We start from the raw sequence: 18,890 nt of genomic DNA, 5'->3' as shown, positions 1-18,890 counted from the left end.
ATACTATTATATTTATCACATAAATTATATATATTGACATTATATATTATTATATGTATATGTAGCTGGAAAGACAATTTGGATATCCAAGATATCTTCAACGTTGGATACTTGGCAAATGTTTTGCTACGGATGATGATTCAACACTTGCCGAGTATGACGTCGTTGAAGAAGGTTGTCCAGTATTTCTCTATATGACCGAGAAAAATCCTCAAAATGAATATGAAAATTTTGCATATAATCAAAATAATAAAACAAATGATTCAACCAATGACGACAGTGATAGTGACTCAGATATTAGTTTGGACTCCGATAGTGGTACTGTGATACTGGCAAGTGATACTGATATGTTAAGTGAATCTTCAGAATCATCTGGAACAAAATCAATAGGTAAAAAAATGATTTTACATATTAAGTTTATAATTTAAATTTCACTGAATTTTATATAATAAACAGTTAAAATAATTATTCTTATATATGTTTTCTAAAGAAGGGAAAACAATATATATTTATTATTTTTAAGTGATTTAAAAAATAGTAACAAATTGAACCTTAAAAGAAATTCCAGGATAATCAATTGCAAATTCTAATGTTTTCGATCTTCACAGGAGATCTTCTTCAGGATTCTTTAAATTGGAATGTAGAAAGACAATGTGGAATATGGATATACACTTCAATAATTTATTATGATAATCTCTATACAGAAGTTTTACTGAGCTGAGATTATATTATAGGAAATCAGATCAAAAAATTTCAGTACAGTATATAGTAATGTACAGTTTTTAGTAACTTACCAATTGCAGTATGATTTTGCTAATATTATTTGCATAAACAACATCACCCAGGATTATCATCTTTTTTGAAGACATTAGAAGACATATACAGAAAAAATATAATTGCATAAATAAAATAAGTAGCAGATGAGTGCGGCGTTGCTTGCGCAGAAAGTAACGGTAGCGAAGATTAAGATTATTAGATTATAGCCAATCTTACCCATTTTCACCAGGTGCATAACCTTACTTGAATAAAATGATTAATTTTAAATTCTAAAATCTAAGAAAACTTGTTTGGAACATTACATTTTGAATTTGGAACGAATTCAAATATTCGTTCAAATTCATTTATTTTGGATTTATTGTTTTTGGGTTACCGAACAGTGGAAATGATAAAAATATTTATTAATTTCCAAAATGTATACTATATGTGTCACTATTTACTTTCCTTTTTTATTATTTACACTTTATACTGACTAAAACTAACTCTCTCCTCCTTTTCCCTGGGAGAGTTGACTTTCCAAAAATCCCTTCTTAATGTGCATTCTCACGGCATAACCTACTAAAACGCAGTCAAAAATGCAAAAATAACCACATCTAAAATAGTACAATAGAAGCCGAGTTCTTCAAGGTAATCCTTAACCTTCTACCGCTTTCCCATGGGAAAGCGGTAGAAGGTTACATCGTGATGTATCCTAACTGTGTACCAAATTTCAACTTTCAACTCCTAACTGTTTGGGCTCTGCGCTTATTATTATTATCAACCCATCTTGATTATATTATAAGATATGTCTTCTAATGCTTCAAAAAAGATAATAATCTGGGTGATGTTGTTTATGCAAATAATTATGAATACTCAAAAGAACCATTAGAGGGCTCCAAGCAGTAAACTTTTTAAACATCTATAAAGTACGGCTACAAGACACAGTAGATATTGTGAAAAAATTTTTATCAATGTTTTTGTTGTGAAAGCATCAAATCCTACAATAAAAGGTTGGCATTCTGATCATTTTTAACTTGTGTAATTTTTTAATAATCTATAATTGTTTTAATGAAGAATTCGTTATATCTTCGAGCTGTTTTTGCTGTTACCTCTGGGATGGACTGTAAAAGAATGTAAAGACAAGACTTGAAAAAATTATATTTTTTCTGCATATGTCTTCTTATTCTTCAAAAAATACAATAAACAAATTTATAATACAGTGAAATTCCATTAACTTGCCATCCAGTATGCTGGCAAATCTGATTAGCTAGCATGCTGACTTGTCATGGGGGGTTATCAGTACATTAGGCCAGAAACCGCAGGGTTACTTACTGGCATGCTGGTTAAACTGTGAGTAAAAATAAAAATTCACACAACCACTCACCACTCACAACTGAGTAAACTTAATAAAAAAATCACCAAAATTAAATAACCAGCAGAAAAAAATGGGAATAGAGCTAACATTTCCACCTGTGTTGAATGAACATCATCAGGCTAAGTGATCCCACAACTGTTGAAACAACAGGGGATTGCTATAGATGTGTGAAGAGAAAAGGTGACATAAGAAAGAGAGGGAGGGAGGATAGTAAATTTACAATGATTTCCACATCAGGGAAAGGAATCTACACTGTGAAAGTTAATGGTGGTATATTTGCCAGTGGCCTTATAAATTTCAACTTGCTTTAAATGTCTGAGATGTACAGGCAGATTTGTATAGTTTTACATGCAAAGATATCAGAAATTGTATCCAAGGTATCGAAAAAACTAGAAAAATTTCTACCATCTGATAAGGCGGCATATTCGATAAACCAACACCACGTCAGTCCCGACAATGCCGGATTAAAGGAATTTCATTGTACTTCTAGTTTAATAATAATTAAGCTAACAGTAAAATAAGTTTAAATAAAATTCGGGATTATTTAATTGCTTTCCTGAAAATTTTCTATAGGATAAGATACAGTAAATAGTTTGATTAGCAAAGAACAAAAAATATCTGGTATCATTAAATAGTGATTAAATGGGTATTTTTAAAAGATATGATGATTAATATGCTAACAACAAATTTTATAAATTTACATTGTTTTTCACTGAAGCTTTTCATTGTCAGCAATTTTAAGATTTCAAACCTATAGATTTCCACTGTCATCTGTCCTTCATTAATCTAGAGAATGGTGTTAGATGGATGAAAATCAGAACCAGATATAGAAAGCTTAGGTGCCAAAGACACAAATTAATTATAAACAAACTTCTGTTCTGGACTTGAACTTGTATAATTTTTTTAAATTAAAAGATTATTTGCTGAGTGATTTGTGGTAATTATTAAAAGATTATTAAAAATTGGAGCCTGGCATTATGATGATGTCACAATAACATACATTGGATTTTTTATAAGTTATTTTTTATTTATTTTTATTTAGACAAAATGGGCTAATTAAAATTTAAAAATTTTAATTAGTCCATTAGGATAGATTGCATTTTCTTTTGATATGATTTTTAAAAATTATTATTATTTTTAATATATTTTTTCCAAACATTACAGATTAATAAATAAATAATAAGAAAAACAGATATTTACAATTGCAAATAATACATTTTATGTAACAATACAAAAAGTAAAAAATTTATATGTGATATTAAAAATAGGACTATTTTTACTATTGATTATTATTCATTATATATTTAATTTTATTATTAATTTTTTACAGACTTGAATACATCTGTTAATTTTACAACAAAGAATGAACATAAGAATGAAATTTTATCTAAAACTTCATTAGAAAAAAAGGAGGTAAGTTTAAAAATAAAAAAATCTTTGGTATCTTTAATTATAAATGTAATGTATAATTGAATTTTTATAAATTTTTAATGTTTTTTGAAGAAAATATCGGTAATGTTGAGAAGTAATGTTAAGTTTCTATTATTAGAATTTTACTACCTAAATCATCATCATTTGATGTAATACTTGATAAAAGTACACATCTGCAATTGTTGTATATGTTCAACAACAAAACAACAAAACTTTCGTTTTTGCTTCATATTAACCAAAATATACTAAGTGAACCAAAGTACACAAAATGAAGTATTCGGAACAAAATTATTTTGTTATCAAAAATCAGGATATATTGGTAATGTATCAAAATTGTATTAATGCTAACAGAAACAATTACATTTTTATTTTTAAGATTTAAATATTTTGTAAGGAAAAGAAACCAGATCAAAACTTTTTTTGGCAATAAATATAGTTAATCATAAACATAGTAAAATTCAAAATAACAGAGAAAAAATTATTACGTACAACTGTTATACATTAATGTAAAATGTCAATTATTTTACTTTTAATAAAATAATTCTTTATTTTCAGATGTAAGCTTAAGATCAAATTATTTCTAAATCAGAATACAAATTATTCTGTAAAATTTATTTTAAGTACAGACTACAAAATTCTTCTTGATAAATGTATATTTTTATAGTACAGTAGATGGCAATATTTATTATTGAATTTATATTTACAATTGTACAATTTGGCTTTTATCCTTAAATTTATACATATATATTTAAGGACAAAAGCCAAATTTTGCAAACTAATGAGATGAATGTGCTTGTTAAAAACTTAAATCATGGCTGAATATTTGAAACTTCGGGATGCAGGATATCTTCAATGTTTTCAGAGTTTATTGATATTTGAATTTTACAAATATCAGTGATGAAAACAAAACAAGGATATAACAAATATAGTAAGAAGTATAATGAGTAGATTGTATAATAAGAATTTAAATAATGTTCACTTCAATATACAATGATAAAGATAAAGTTCTTAAGTATGAATTTTTTCTCAGGAATTGAAAGAATCAATTCTACAAAGCATCAATCAAAACTACTGAGAATGGTTTCAGTTCATTATCTGAGGAAATAAATAAATATGGAGTCTTGGGTAAAACTGCTCAGAAATGTTCTATTTTGCATAAAACCAACATCAATGCAAAATGAAAGGAACTTCTCCATTTCTGTAATTTTTGTGTCAAAACAAAGGACTGTTTTCCAGAAAAATCAATAGACTGTGTGAATTGAAGTTATTTTAATAAAAATTTTTAGTACGTATAGATACAAATACAATTAAATTTTAATATATTTAAAAAATTATATATAGATACTAAAGAATCTTTAAAGTCCAGTAACAAAAAGTTTTTAATAAAAAACTTTTGACAACGTTTTCAACCTTGACCAAAGTCTGCCTCGGGTCTTTAAATTAACAAAAATTCCAAATTAGAATACATAGAACAAATTTTTCAAAATATTAAGAAGGTAATTTTAATTATATAAAGGTAAATATGAAACAATCTTATATCTTCTATTCCTACTTTGTATGGTTTCTTCTGCATCATTTTTCTAATTAATCCAAGTCTTTTATAAATTATCAATTTTTTCTTTTAATTTCAAGATTTTCCATAATTTAGAAAAGTAAATCTTGATTCTCAAGATTTTACTAATTCAGGGATTCTTAATTCTCAAGAATCCAAAATGTTCAGGAAAACATAGTTTTTAATCACAATATACAATTCAAGGCTGTACTGTACAAATTTTATACTTTAATTGCTGAGGAATGACTGCAACAATATTCTATTAAAATTTTTATTTTTGGTAATTTATTATCATGTTTCTGTAAGAGCATAAAACTTTGCTGGTGTTAACTCATGTGATATCAAGTGCAATGCAAAGTTTGAAAAAAATAAATGATAGTAGAATGAGACTGAATAGGGGAGTAGATTTAATTGAAAAGTAGTAGCAGCAGACCACAGCAATAAAAGATGTTTGAGCACTTTATTTCTATGTTATGTATCCATAGTGTAATTTTTAATTTTAATTAAATATTTTAAATCAAAATGGTTTCATAATTATTTTTGCCAACCAGTATTGGAGAATCTGAGAGAGGAATATTCCAGGTTGATGTGACATCCTTCGTGAACAGTTGCCAAAGTTTCCATGACCCCAAATCTTGTTATGTGACTCCTGATGGGGTTGCAACCCATACTTTAAGAAATCCTAGTTTAGGTACTAAATGTGTATGTGCAATCAAGCACATATACATCTGCAATACAAGTGGCTAAAAACACATGCCTTTCTGGAAGTTGAAGCAGCTGTTCTGAAACTGTTTCAATACTACAGGACAAAATAACAAAATTCTGATAAGCAGAACTATGCTGAGGGAAAAAGCTATGGACTTTGTGAAACATTTTTTAGTGGAAAATTTATGGTCATGTTTAGGTGGAAAACTAAGTAAAGAATGTTCGACTGTGGTAATCAGATCTAGTGCTGCTGGAACAGAAAAGCTTGCTTTGTTGGTGATAGGAAAGTACAAATATCCACATTATTTTAAACAACCCTTCACCATGAACCAGGCAACTGGTTCATGGTGAACTATCCAATTTAATCCTTACTTCCTCAGCAGATTTACCAATAATAATACACAAACACCTAATTACTTGCTGAGCTTGCTGATTTCTTTATTTTCAAACGTTTTCAACCTAGTTATTATAGGTCATCCTCAGGAAAAATTTATTCCATTTTCACATTCGAATATATAGCCTTCGAATGCTATATATTCGAATGTGAAAATGGAATAAATTTTTCCTGAGGATGACCTATAATAACTAGGTTGAAAACGTTTGAAAATAAAGAAATCAGCAAGCTCAGCAAGTAATTAGGTGTTTGTGTATTATTATCCAATTTAAGTTGATTTTGGTTCAGCCAATACTACCCCAAAGCTTTAACCAGTGGATCAGGGAATTATGAAATGTCTCAAACATTCATACAGAAAAGACTAGTGCAAAATGCCATTGATGACATAGAGAAATGAGTTAGCAGTTAAGTTGAGATATTGTAAGTAATTACAATGCTTTTCAGTGCATGGAACAATGAATTCTAATTGCTTTGGTGTGCAAGCAAAATCCACATTTCTTAAACATGCCTGATAATGATAACTTTCCTGAAGTTGATGAAATAACTGAGATTGAATAAATAAATCTTTATGTAGTGACAAGGTTAGAGGAATTTTTGAATAGTGACAAAAATATGCTTATCTGTGAAGTTCTGTCTGATGAGAATATTATAATGGATTTCAAAAAGAAGAAAGAACAAAAGGATGATTTAGAAGATAAAGAAACTGGGGTTCTTTTGCCCCAATAAATACCAAAGCAACCACAGTCATTGTAATGATACAGTGAAACCTAGAAAGTAAAAACAGTGCTGATACATTTGTTTATGTATTTGCAGGAAGTTGATAATTTCCTGACAAGTATAAAGTAGAGGATTAATAATAGGATAGTTAACTACATTTTATGAAAGATTGCTAATGTAAGATTTATATTTCGTTTACAGTTCATTTTTTAATCATTCTGTACAATATGTTATCTGATAATTAAACTACTTTTACAACATTTTACTGTAATTGTACTGTTTTAGCTTTTTCAATCTGTCGAATTAATGATAACTGTTTTTTATCAGTCCTTGCAACTTCAACTTAACATGAATTGACTGTTCACGTATTTGGCATAAGCTGATTCTTAATATGTTTATAAAATCAAAAATTATTTCACCTGTTTCTTTAATCATAATGATATTCTATAGAAAATACATTCTGTTTAATTTATATCATCTATGATTTAACTTTTTGTGAATGTAATCAGAGTTCTTATATAATATTATAAATGATGATAAAAATTAATCATTAAGTTATGTGACTTATTAAGGTTTTCTTTTCATTAACAGGATGCCTGTCATAAAGTGGATGTTGCAAAAGAAAACTATAAACGTTGGATGGAAATAGATGATCAAGACTTAATAAAAAATTTAGAATATTTTGATTGCCCAATTTGTTTTATTGGTGTTGAGGCAGGAGAAGGAATAATGTTAAAGGATTGTCTGCATCTCTTCTGTAGGTAAGTTAAACTGATTTTTTGTAAATGTTTGTAATTTAAATTTCTATATATAAAAATATTATCAGATTATCAATTTTTTTTGAAGATTCTAGAATTAAAATTGTTTGTTTTATTTCTTTATTAGAGACATATAAGATAATTCATTTCTTTATTTTAGAGAATGCTTATCCAACACAATACTTTATTCAGAAGAAGCAGTTATTAAGTGTCCTTTCAGGAATGATGAATATTCCTGCAACAGTTACTTACAAGAAAGAGAAATTAAAGCTGTGAGTATAACTTTTATTATTGAAATTTAAAGACATATTCTTAAGAAATTAAATATAAAATATTTTGTCATACTATAACTTTATGTAATGGAATGTGCTAATAGTTTTTAACAGAACAAAATTTGAAAAGTTTACTTTTAAATTTAAAAATCAAACATAGTTAATCAAATAATCTTCAAATTAAAGAAATAAAAAAACTGTTCTTGGTAACATATAGTAAGTGAATATTTTGACTTTTGAAAAGTCGAAAATAATTTTTTCTTATACGATCCACTGAGGTTATTTTTCTAATTTCTTTATATATTTGGACTAGACTACAGTTTTTAATTATTTTAATAATTAAAAACTGTAGTTTAGTCCACAATATAATTATTTATATATTTCAGAAAAATGTTAGTGTTATTTTAGATTTAATGAACATATGTAATTGTTGTATTTATATTTAAGCATAAAAACACAAAGTACCTTCTTTATCGTTTTTGATGATTGGCTATTCTATCCAATTTTTATACTAGATTTGTCACAACTGTTAGACACAGAAGACAGCTTTTACTCCACATAATATCCTTTATTGAAATTTAAATGCATTTTGGACTTTTTTAGTCACTCTTCAGTCAATTTTACAATCGTTATTTCAGCTTTTGATAACCTTACAATAAAATTTAAATAAATTTTATCTTGTAAAATATTGTATATCTTACAAGGTAAATTACTAAATGCCAATCACCAAAAACAATAATGGATTCTACTAGATATGAAGCAAACAATAATAACAAAGTATTTTATTACATTAATGAAATGTCAAACAGTATATTAATTAACTATTATCTTTTTAGCTAAATCAATTTGATATATAATGATCACTTAGGTTTTTGTCAAAACTATGTACTGTATGTATCTAAATACATTCTACAGAATCAGACTTTTTGATATACATACATTAGTCTATTCTGGTATAGTCACAGTAGTTTGTATCCTATAGTCTTAAACTACAATTACAAAACAGACAAATTATCAGTGGCAAAACATCAACAGGTTTTTGAGCAAAGCCTATCCTTTCATTGCATAAAAATGTAAAAATACTTTATTTCACTGCTTTATGACATTAAAAGATGAAAGTATTTGGAATTTCATGAATGTTTTAAGCCTTTTGATTCATTGAGTGAATCTTACAAGTTATAAGAAACGTTAACAAGACATACTCAATCAAGCTATATGAGTTTTGCCGATGATAAATTTTTCAGTTTACCATCAGTAAAAATTTCAGAATATTAATTTCATGAAACTGAAAGGGAAAACAGTGAAATAAATTATTTTAAAAAATTAGGCTTGCTCCAATTTTGCAAACAAAAAGTGCAAACAAATGTGTAAAACTTATTTTTAAAAAATTTGACTGTAACTTGTGATTTAATTCTGAATTTAATGTAGGAAACAGTTTGTTTCAAAATACAGTATTTGAAATAGCAGGGATTCAAGTTCATCACACTCTCAAACAAGCTGTATGAATTCCATTGTCATTCCTGTTTGTGGGAAAATCATTAATTAAATTCACTATATCTTTTGCCCTTGAAAAGATAAACCTGGCACATTAGTATTTTTTCAGCCACGTCAAATATATAAAACACTGTAAAATGTATTAAATATATCCTATATTGCTTTTATTGAAAAAATTTAATGTAGTACATCATATAACAGATTAAAGAATTTAACAAAGTTATAATCTTGCAAGAATGTTTTAATCAATGATCCACATTATTTAAGCAATTTCAGCTTATCCACTGCAAATCAAAAACCTATTTTCTTTGTCAGACAGGCTTTTGTTGTTTTAGCATATTGTGACAGGAGGGTCGTCACCTCTTTGATGCCCTGTCAGGACTGACACCACCGTGTCGTAACGGACACGGAAGCCGTGGCGGTTTAAAGACCGGTCACGCGAGCGGTTGCGTTACGGAGCGATTGGATCTGGGATGGAGAGAGAGACAACACCCCAGAAGTGACTTTTGCAGAGACTTCTTTAACTGAAACACATTTATTGACACAGAACATGATGGATCTACATTAACAAAGGAAAAATGGAAGGCCTAATATCGTGATATTTCGAGAGAGAGAGTGTACATAGGTTCGCGTGGCGATAAATACCTGGTCTAGATCATACCAGATGATGAATCCTATACACGAGGCATTGAAAGTTAGTCCAATAGGGGAGTGAATCCAGGAGTGAATCGATGAGTTTAGTCCTACAGATGAGGTTGGGTCCTATAGACAAGATTATCCAATGAGTTGAGTTTCGCCCTCAGGAATTGAAGCACTTAGTGGAGGAACACTTGTCCAGCTTAGATCCGTGACCACTGACGATTTTCATGTAAAGTTTACCGAGGTACGTTAGGTTAAGAGGGGGTGAGAAAGTGTTCCTTTAGTGTCTGAGAACTGAACAGATGTTTCTCTCTCAGGCGCAAAAGTTGACAGTTAGTCGTAGTTGACAAAAAGGCGACAAACTATGATGTCATGATATAATATGATGTACGAAATAAGTTGAAGGCCAACAATTCAGATCCTTACAATATTGTGTCAGCTCACCTAATTGTTGTCTAGAGACACAGATTCATAACATTAAACATAATGAAAGAGGTTAAAAAAAACTATGAACAACAGTGTTTGGAATTTTGAAAGGACTTTTGTGAATATAAATATTTCTATTAATGATTTTTCTGTAAGTAAAAAATTTATTATTGCATCCTGCTTTTATCAAGATTTTGGAAACTTCTTTCATTTTAACATGGCTGATTTGTTTTCTTTTACAATGTTTATAAAAAAATTCTTAATTTATATTTTTTCCCCACAAATTCTGGTGAAATTGTACATATTACATATGAAATAAAAATTGTAGTTTTCAAAACCCGAGTATAAATGAGCTTATTGTTCTAGAAGTTAAGGAGTCCCTAAAACCTTTTTGCCTGTTAAAAAGATTTTTTAAATAGAATATTTAAATGGATTAATTATAAACATTTTTTTTATCATAAACATATTTTTGATATTTTTTCTTTTACACATATGATACACTTATTGCTGTCTTATAATAATATGTTTAGTGTTGATTACTCTTTTATTCTTTTACATACTTGCAAGACATGTCAATATCTGTAATGAATTATGTTCATCAATAAATATAATTTCTTTTTACAAAAAATTGTAAATAGAATGTAATAATAGCAAATTGATAAAGTTAATGTAAGGTAATCTTCAGATTAATGGAATGAATTAATTGTAACATTTTATAAAATCTTACAATAATATGTAAATAAAAGTACTTAATTAATATTCCTAAACAAATATCATACAAGATGCAAAGAATATATAATTCAGTTTAATAATCCAGATATACTAATCATATATATTATGAATCCATAGATAACTTCTACTGTTTTGGTCTCATTGATTCATTTATTTCTTAGAACTCTTTCCCATTTTAGATATGCTAAGACTATGTCTTAGTGTAACATGGTCCAAGATGAAACTGTAAAAAAGCTATATAAATTAATACTATTTTACAAATTTAAAAGTAAGTACATTTCTAAAGATGGATCAAAAGAGAAAAAATTCCATGGATGGCATTCCCAGATAATTAAGTTTTGCCATCTTGATTTACTTAAAACGATAAGCAAAGACAAAAGGTTTAACTATCATTCTTAAATTGTTTTGCATATTGGATTAATATTATAATCTAGTCTTACCAAGAACATTTCTGTACATAAGAAAGTTTAAATAAAGTTAAGATTTTGGATAAGAACTGTTTGTTAGTTCAGAATGTACATTTTGTATTTACAAAATACTTTTATATAAGCCAGAATTAAGCAATTACAGTAAAAACTTAATTTAACATATAAAATTTCTGGTCTGTATGTCATGTGTGAAAATTAACATGATTTTTTTTTAAAACAAAAAGTCACCACTCTTAACTTTACACCATAATGGGAATGTCTCAATACAATTCAAACACAAATAATTAGGAAATTTAAATTTTGTTTTCTTTTTAAGAATATTATTTATTTGTTTATTTAAACACAATTAAAGTGTATTTTCCAAAAAGTGTTTGTTTATTTCAATTTAAAATAATTGTTTATTATAGTCTCAGAACTATGGTGAGTACACAAGCAATAGTATATATGGAAAACTTTTCTGTGAAATTAAACTTCTTATACATACTTATTTTAATTACACAAACAAATTTACATAAGTAAAATCAAATAAAAAAATTGACAATTTAGTTTAACACATGCATTCAAAAAACCTACTTTATTATAGAATAGACTTTAGGTTTTAATATACTCATTGGGGCAAACTCTGTTCTCTCAAGAAGGAATCAGCTTGAACAGCTTAGTGAATACTAGGGCACACTAATGCAACTATTACTTTCAGAGATAGGCAAATACTGTCTGCAAATACTAAGAATACCTTTAATATTGTACCATATGTACAGACAGTGCCTCTTCATTCTGGGTTGCCATATATTTAGTTATCCCCAAGGTGTCTGTAATTTTGATTATATTGTGGGGAAATAAAATTTTCTTATTTTCAATGCTTAACTTTTTATTGAAATGTTTTTGAAGAGTTATTTATTGAATTTCTATATATTTGTTATATTTCATAATTTGAAAATATGTAAGAATAAAGTGAGATATCTAATGTTGGAAGAAGGAAAAACATAGAACTGTATTTTCAATTTATATGTATTATTTCATTTAAAAACCCTTGTACAATCGTCATATTCAAACCAAACCAAATACTGCATTTATTTATGTGCTCACATGCTTCAAATATATTGCAAGAATGTGAAAATTCTTAAATCTCACCTGCTTTACTATATCTTCACAAAGTCTTTGGAAATATCTGCATTTCAATTATTTTTAGTTGATGATGATATATTAAGAATTAGATACTTCATTGTTTATAATTGTTTATATTTAAGTATTATCATGCATGTACAAGCATCCATCTTTGTATACTTGTATATTGTACTATGTATTACTGTTTGCTTCCTATTGTCATTGTGAAACTGTATATTATAAGTTGTTTTTACCCTAATGGTTTCCAACCCTCTCAACCACTTCTTCCTTTCATTTCCCCTCGATCTATATAATTCTACTCTTACCCCTTTTATTTTCACCCTTTCACCCTGGCTATGCCTTATGGTTCGACCGTACTACTTTCCTAAATGTAAATGTAAATATATTTAAGTATTATGGAGAAGTGTATAAAAGTATCTTTAGTTATATCAGGATGATGTAAAATTATACAACAGCATCCTGATAGAACTATAGATATTTTACAAGCTTAATTGGAAGGAGATTTTTTTCCATTTAAGCAAGCTAATAATACATGGAATGCAATAAAAAGTTTAAAAACAATTTTTAACAATAATAAGTTAAATTATAGTTAAATAAAAAATTTATATTTTCCAGTTTTTCCTTTGAGAATATAATATTCTTCATAAAATTCCCCATTTTTTCCCAGTCGACTTGAAAAGTCTCCATTTTGGAGAAAACCCCAATGTGGAAATGTATCTTCAGTACCTCAGGTCTAATTTTGCCACAAGAAGGAACAAACTAGATCCCAAGCATGTTTGAAAGTTAAATAATAAATAAATACCTTAAATAAGTTCAGTGGATATTTTGAGTATTCAAGATCTGGTTAATATTCAAATTCAAGAAAAGTGACATTTACCCATCTCTAATTAATTTACATATTTTATCATAAATTTTTTAACTTATATTAAAAATTTCGATTTTTATTGGGTTTTACCATTATACATTCATAAAGATATAAGCTATTGTGACACACACCAACAAGTATTAAGCAAAATGTAAAACTAATTGTCTTGCAATGTTATTTAATAAATTAAAGCAAAAATTACAAGATAAGCACTATTTATTAAATAACACCATAAGATAATTGATTTTACATTTTGTTTACATTCATAAAATATATATTTTAGTACTTTATTGGCTTCTGATTAGAATGAATAACAAATTTAGATTCAAATGTAACTAAATATAAAAAATAAACTTATAATGTTTATAAAAAGTTTTCCAAATATTTTATAAAAGGATGCATAATATCTAGAATTAAATTTATGAAGTTGTTTAATGATTATTGATTAGTTAAATTATAATTAACGAGTAATACAATATTAAAAATTAATTATTACTCTAAATTCAGAAACATTGAAAAGTACAGCCTAAATTTAAGAAGTGTCCCAAGTTTGAATTTAAGATCTTCAAGAATCTGAACATAAGAAACTTTTGTTTTTTTATTTTTTGATAAATTTAAGCTATAAAACTATAAAATACATAATTAGAAGTAAATATTTATTTATTAATCATCTAATTTTTCTTCAAAGTTTGAATAATAAGGTAACTACTGTATTTACTCAAATACATGATGCACCTTAATTTCTACATTCTCACCTAATTGTCTATTTTAAAAATACATGTGGATATATTTTTTAAAATAGACAATTCAAGACAAATTTATGTCAAAAGAATCAGTATTTATTGCAAGTAAAGTAAGTTGTATATAAATGTCTTCTATGATATTGAAGTAGGAAACTTCTTTACTTTGTGTTACGCTCTTCTGAATCTGAACACTGGATTCGACGCGCGCATCTTTCCGCATACAGTCATCTTCAATGCTGTTTAAAGCATCAGAAAGATATCATTTTTTGAAAGAGTGCTGCAGGACTTTTTTGGGATTTTCATCCGAGTAATTTCAATATTATTGTAACAGACTAATGAAATTGAGCCAAGACAATCTCTTAAATATTTACTATTATGAATATTAGTCTAATAAAATCATTAAAATGACACAATGGAGTTAGTGACCTCTAGTGACAAAGTAATAAGATGCATGACACTAGAGATCACTAATTATGTATTAATTTCAAATCTACATTTGGAGATAGTAAAATCTGAAAAAGTGCATCTTACATTCAAGTAAATATGGTAAAATCAGATGATATTCAATGAAATGCTCACTAGTTTGAAATCACATTTAATCTTAACATTGTTTGAGGTTAGATATCCATTTGGCCAGTGATTCGTAATATCCACTGTCTGCACCATTTAAAATTTTTCATTTGAGAGTTTTTAAAATGCATTCTTGCCTTGTGAGAAAAATTTATGATTTACTTAACTGTAGGTGCATCTATAAGAAATAAAATTCATCTGTGCATCTTCATTAATATAAAGCATTAAGTCTAGGTCGGGAATTTACAATAGTAACAGTAGTATATTTTGTAATTTTTTTCTAATGTTAATAAAATAATATACGATGCTAAATCTAAATTATATTTAAAAAAAAAAAACACTTTTATACATTTTCACTGAGAACTAAAATTTAAAATTTTCTTTCTCTATTTAATTGAATTTCTTATTCTCAGAACAGTTGTTCTGGGATACAATTTTATACAAGATAATATTTATCTTGCAAGTCTCACCTCCATACATGCATATATCCCAGGTTAAGAACCACTGTATTAATGAAAATTTTTTTGCCACTATTAAATAATTATATTTTATTTTTCCTTAAATAATGTGAAAAATTGTTAATGTAAATTCAGTTGATAATCTTAATAATTGTGTAGTTTTATAATGTTAAAAACAAAAAACAAGATCCACTGAGGAGGCACAATGTGTGAAATGCATTTGGATAATATGGTTAATAAAGTAAGAAGTATTTGGTAATTTTCTAAATAAGTGTCTATGTTTTGTTTTAATTCATTCGAAATCGGATAAAGGAGAGTGATTTTAACGCGTTTATTTTTAAAGAATTTTTATAATTATTTGGAAATTATTGTTTTTTAACATTACAATAATAACCGATCCCATTGTTTGTAATATTTATTTATTATGCGTAGTTTTATTTATGGCTAAAGTTGTTCCAAACCGCATGATTCAAAATTTTGAATTATTTATTAAATCTTTTAAGACATAAACATATCCATTTTAAGTTAGGAGTGAATCTCAGAATATTCTTTGTGTTCATGTTTATTTCAGATAATTTATATTATGAAAAATGGAAACTGTATTTATAAGAATCAGAAAGATATCTTTATTTGGATTGTGCAGATTAATCCAAATATCAGTTAAACAAGATATATTTTAAGAATGGTTAAAATTTGTTTGGAACAACTACATGCTAATGTTCTTAAAACATAGCCATTCACTGACTTTTTGGCCACCCTACTATAAAACAAAAATGCCTCAGAATTTTAATGTGAAAATTTTCACAATGTTTGAAATCAATATTTTCTTATAGTTGTGATAAAAACTGTTTATTAAACTGTATTGATAACTTTCATTCAGCTCATGAACACTTAATATGTAACCTAAATTCCTAATTCTTTTTTGTTATTTACTTAATTATTAGTTTAGTTTTTTACAAATAATAATCCACTTTATATATGCAAATAAGTTGCATAAAATAATACAGGATCAGTTGTAAAATGATAATAATTATTTTTATTATAGGCGTACAAGTGCGCGCACACTCATTCACTCACTCACACTTGCATATTCACTTACTCATACTCGTGCACACACTTGTCTGGTTAATAATAAATGAAATTATCTTAAACATTTCATCGTAATAAACAATATTTAAAATCTCTAATAACTTCAAAATTAATTAAAATTTATAAAATAATACTAATAAGTTATATATTTAATAATGTAATTTTTGTTATTTATGCAATTGTAAATTTATTATTTAAGTCCCATCAAATAAAATTTTATATTATTTATCAGATATTAAACTCAATTTATGGAATTTACACTGAATGTTTAGTAATAATTTTGAATGGAACAAGTTTGGTTATTATTTTATTATAAAATGAATGTGATATTCTTGTTATGTAGAATGATGATAGACTTAAAAAAAATGAATAAATTTCAAATGAAGCATTTAAAAGAAGGAAATTTAATAACTTATTTTTTTCGTGAATATTTTGGAGTGTCAAAGACTTACTGTCGACATGAAAAAATACATTATTCTGAATCAGTAATAACGCTAAAAAAATTGGAACTAAGAGTCAACTAAGGATAATCAAAATTTCTAGAATATATATTCTATGAATACATTATGTAATTTAGAAGTAAAGAATTAAAACACAGAATTCACTGTTAATATTTCATAAATGTGATGTTTTTAAAAATGGATGTAACATCAAATGTAAAACATATTATTGAAAAAGGCAAAAACACTAAATTTTTTTTAGTATTATCACAGAGGGAAAGAAAATTCTAGACATGTTTATTTTTTGCGAGAAAATATTTATAAAATTTGCTTTTCAGTTGGTCTCTCCCGAAATATTCGAACGGCATCTTCAGAGAAGTATTGCCGCGGCCGAAAGCCAAGCCAAAAACAGTTTTCATTGTAAAACGCCGGACTGTCCCGGCTGGTGCCTGTACGAAGACAAAGTCAATCTGTTTTTATGTCCCGTCTGTAGTCGTCTGAACTGTCTCACATGCCAAGTAATTCACGAAGGTCGAAACTGCAGACAGTATCAGGACGAGTTAGAATTCAATTCCACGACGAGCGACGAAGCCAAAAAAACCAAAGATTACCTCGACGTAAGTTTTTTGTATTTCTGTTTCTGTTGTTTTAAAATGAGTTTTGGAAAAAAATAATTAGATAATTTTCAAATAGGAGATGTTAGTAAAAGGTGAAGCAATGAGGTGCCCTCAATGTCACATAGTACTTATGAAGAAGTGGGGATGCGACTGGCTGAAATGTTCGGTCTGTCTGACGGAAATATGCTGGGTGACCAAGGGTTGCCGATGGGGACCGGGAGTAAGTATTATTACAAGCAAAATATTATATTATATTATTATTTAAATTTCTACTCGTACAACTTATTTTACTTTATAAATTATAGGGTCGTGGCGATACGAGCGGAGGATGTAAGTGCGGCGTGAACGGCATAAGATGCCATCCCAAATGTAATTATTGCCATTGATTGAATTCAAAGTTTTAAATTCATCGTCATTGGAAAAGTTTTTATTATAGATCTGACTTTCTATTAGCATAATAAAAAAAATACAGAGAATGATGATTACTTTTAAAGATTTTTATATATCTCAGGACATCATCTGTTATCTATTTTGTTAATATGAAATATGAATTTTACCGGAAATTGTTTTGACGTATTGAACTGCCATTTGATATTGAACTCAGGATCACTGTTTTTTTTTGTTAATTTATAAGTTCATGCAAAAAAAATTGAAAAGATGCTATTTTACAAAATCAATATTTTTTGTTGTTATTGATTTCAAATGCTTTTACTATCTCTTTTTTTGTGTTTACAGATTTTAAAGTGTCAAAATAAAAATTAATTTAAAATATTCTCTTGTTTAAATGTGTTTTTAAAACAGTTTTTTAATTATGTTTGGAACATAATTAAAAAACTGTAAATTTGCCAACAATCTACAAACAAAGGAAAGCATAGCATACATTTTTTCCCCTTCCTGTTTCTAAAACTGTCATCTGTCTAACATCTGTTTTATAAAACTTCTTATCTATAGAGTAGCATCACAACATTGTCTAGTTATTTGGGACATTGATAAACTATTGTGCCCACTATCATTGCTGGTATGCTTGCCTTGTTAAGAAACAAAACAAGTTTTTTTTTCACAAAAGCATTGGAATTCTAATTACCAAAATATTACTAAACTAATTTTTACAAACTGGCTTCTTTGTTTATATATTGTAAGATGTTCTGTTTCAAGACACAATTTATGATCTTGGGTTAAAATATATTTAAGTTATAAATGATACTTTTCTATATGTAGAAAATTAAATTTTCACAAAGCATATTACAAAGAATCTATAATTTTACGTAAGCATGGAATTTTTCATATAAATTTTCTTACACTGT

At 27.3% G+C, this 18,890-nt stretch overlaps 1 protein-coding gene across 1 annotated transcript in view; it reads left to right on the top strand.

The window, feature by feature from the left end:
• Positions 1–18,357, top strand: part of LOC136981073 (uncharacterized) — a 41,789-nt gene extending 23,432 nt beyond the window's left edge. Inside the window, exons 9-15 of the mRNA XM_067277347.1 lie at positions 66–390; positions 3,462–3,544; positions 7,522–7,691; positions 7,849–7,960; positions 17,308–17,586; positions 17,663–17,806; positions 17,892–18,357. Of these exons, the coding sequence (XP_067133448.1) occupies positions 66–390; positions 3,462–3,544; positions 7,522–7,691; positions 7,849–7,960; positions 17,308–17,586; positions 17,663–17,806; positions 17,892–17,972 (1,194 nt within the window). The 3' untranslated portion in view covers positions 17,973–18,357. The remainder of the gene's footprint in view (positions 1–65; positions 391–3,461; positions 3,545–7,521; positions 7,692–7,848; positions 7,961–17,307; positions 17,587–17,662; positions 17,807–17,891) is intronic.
• Positions 18,358–18,890: the final 533 nt, after the last annotated feature.

The sequence above is a fragment of the Centruroides vittatus genome, unplaced genomic scaffold, assembly GCF_030686945.1.
Source record: "Centruroides vittatus isolate TY-2023 unplaced genomic scaffold, ASM3068694v2 contig_1162, whole genome shotgun sequence".
Classification (NCBI taxonomy): domain Eukaryota; kingdom Metazoa; phylum Arthropoda; class Arachnida; order Scorpiones; family Buthidae; genus Centruroides; species Centruroides vittatus.
The sequence above is the reverse complement of the archived record's forward strand: the minus strand, read 5'-3'. Positions and strand labels throughout refer to the sequence as shown.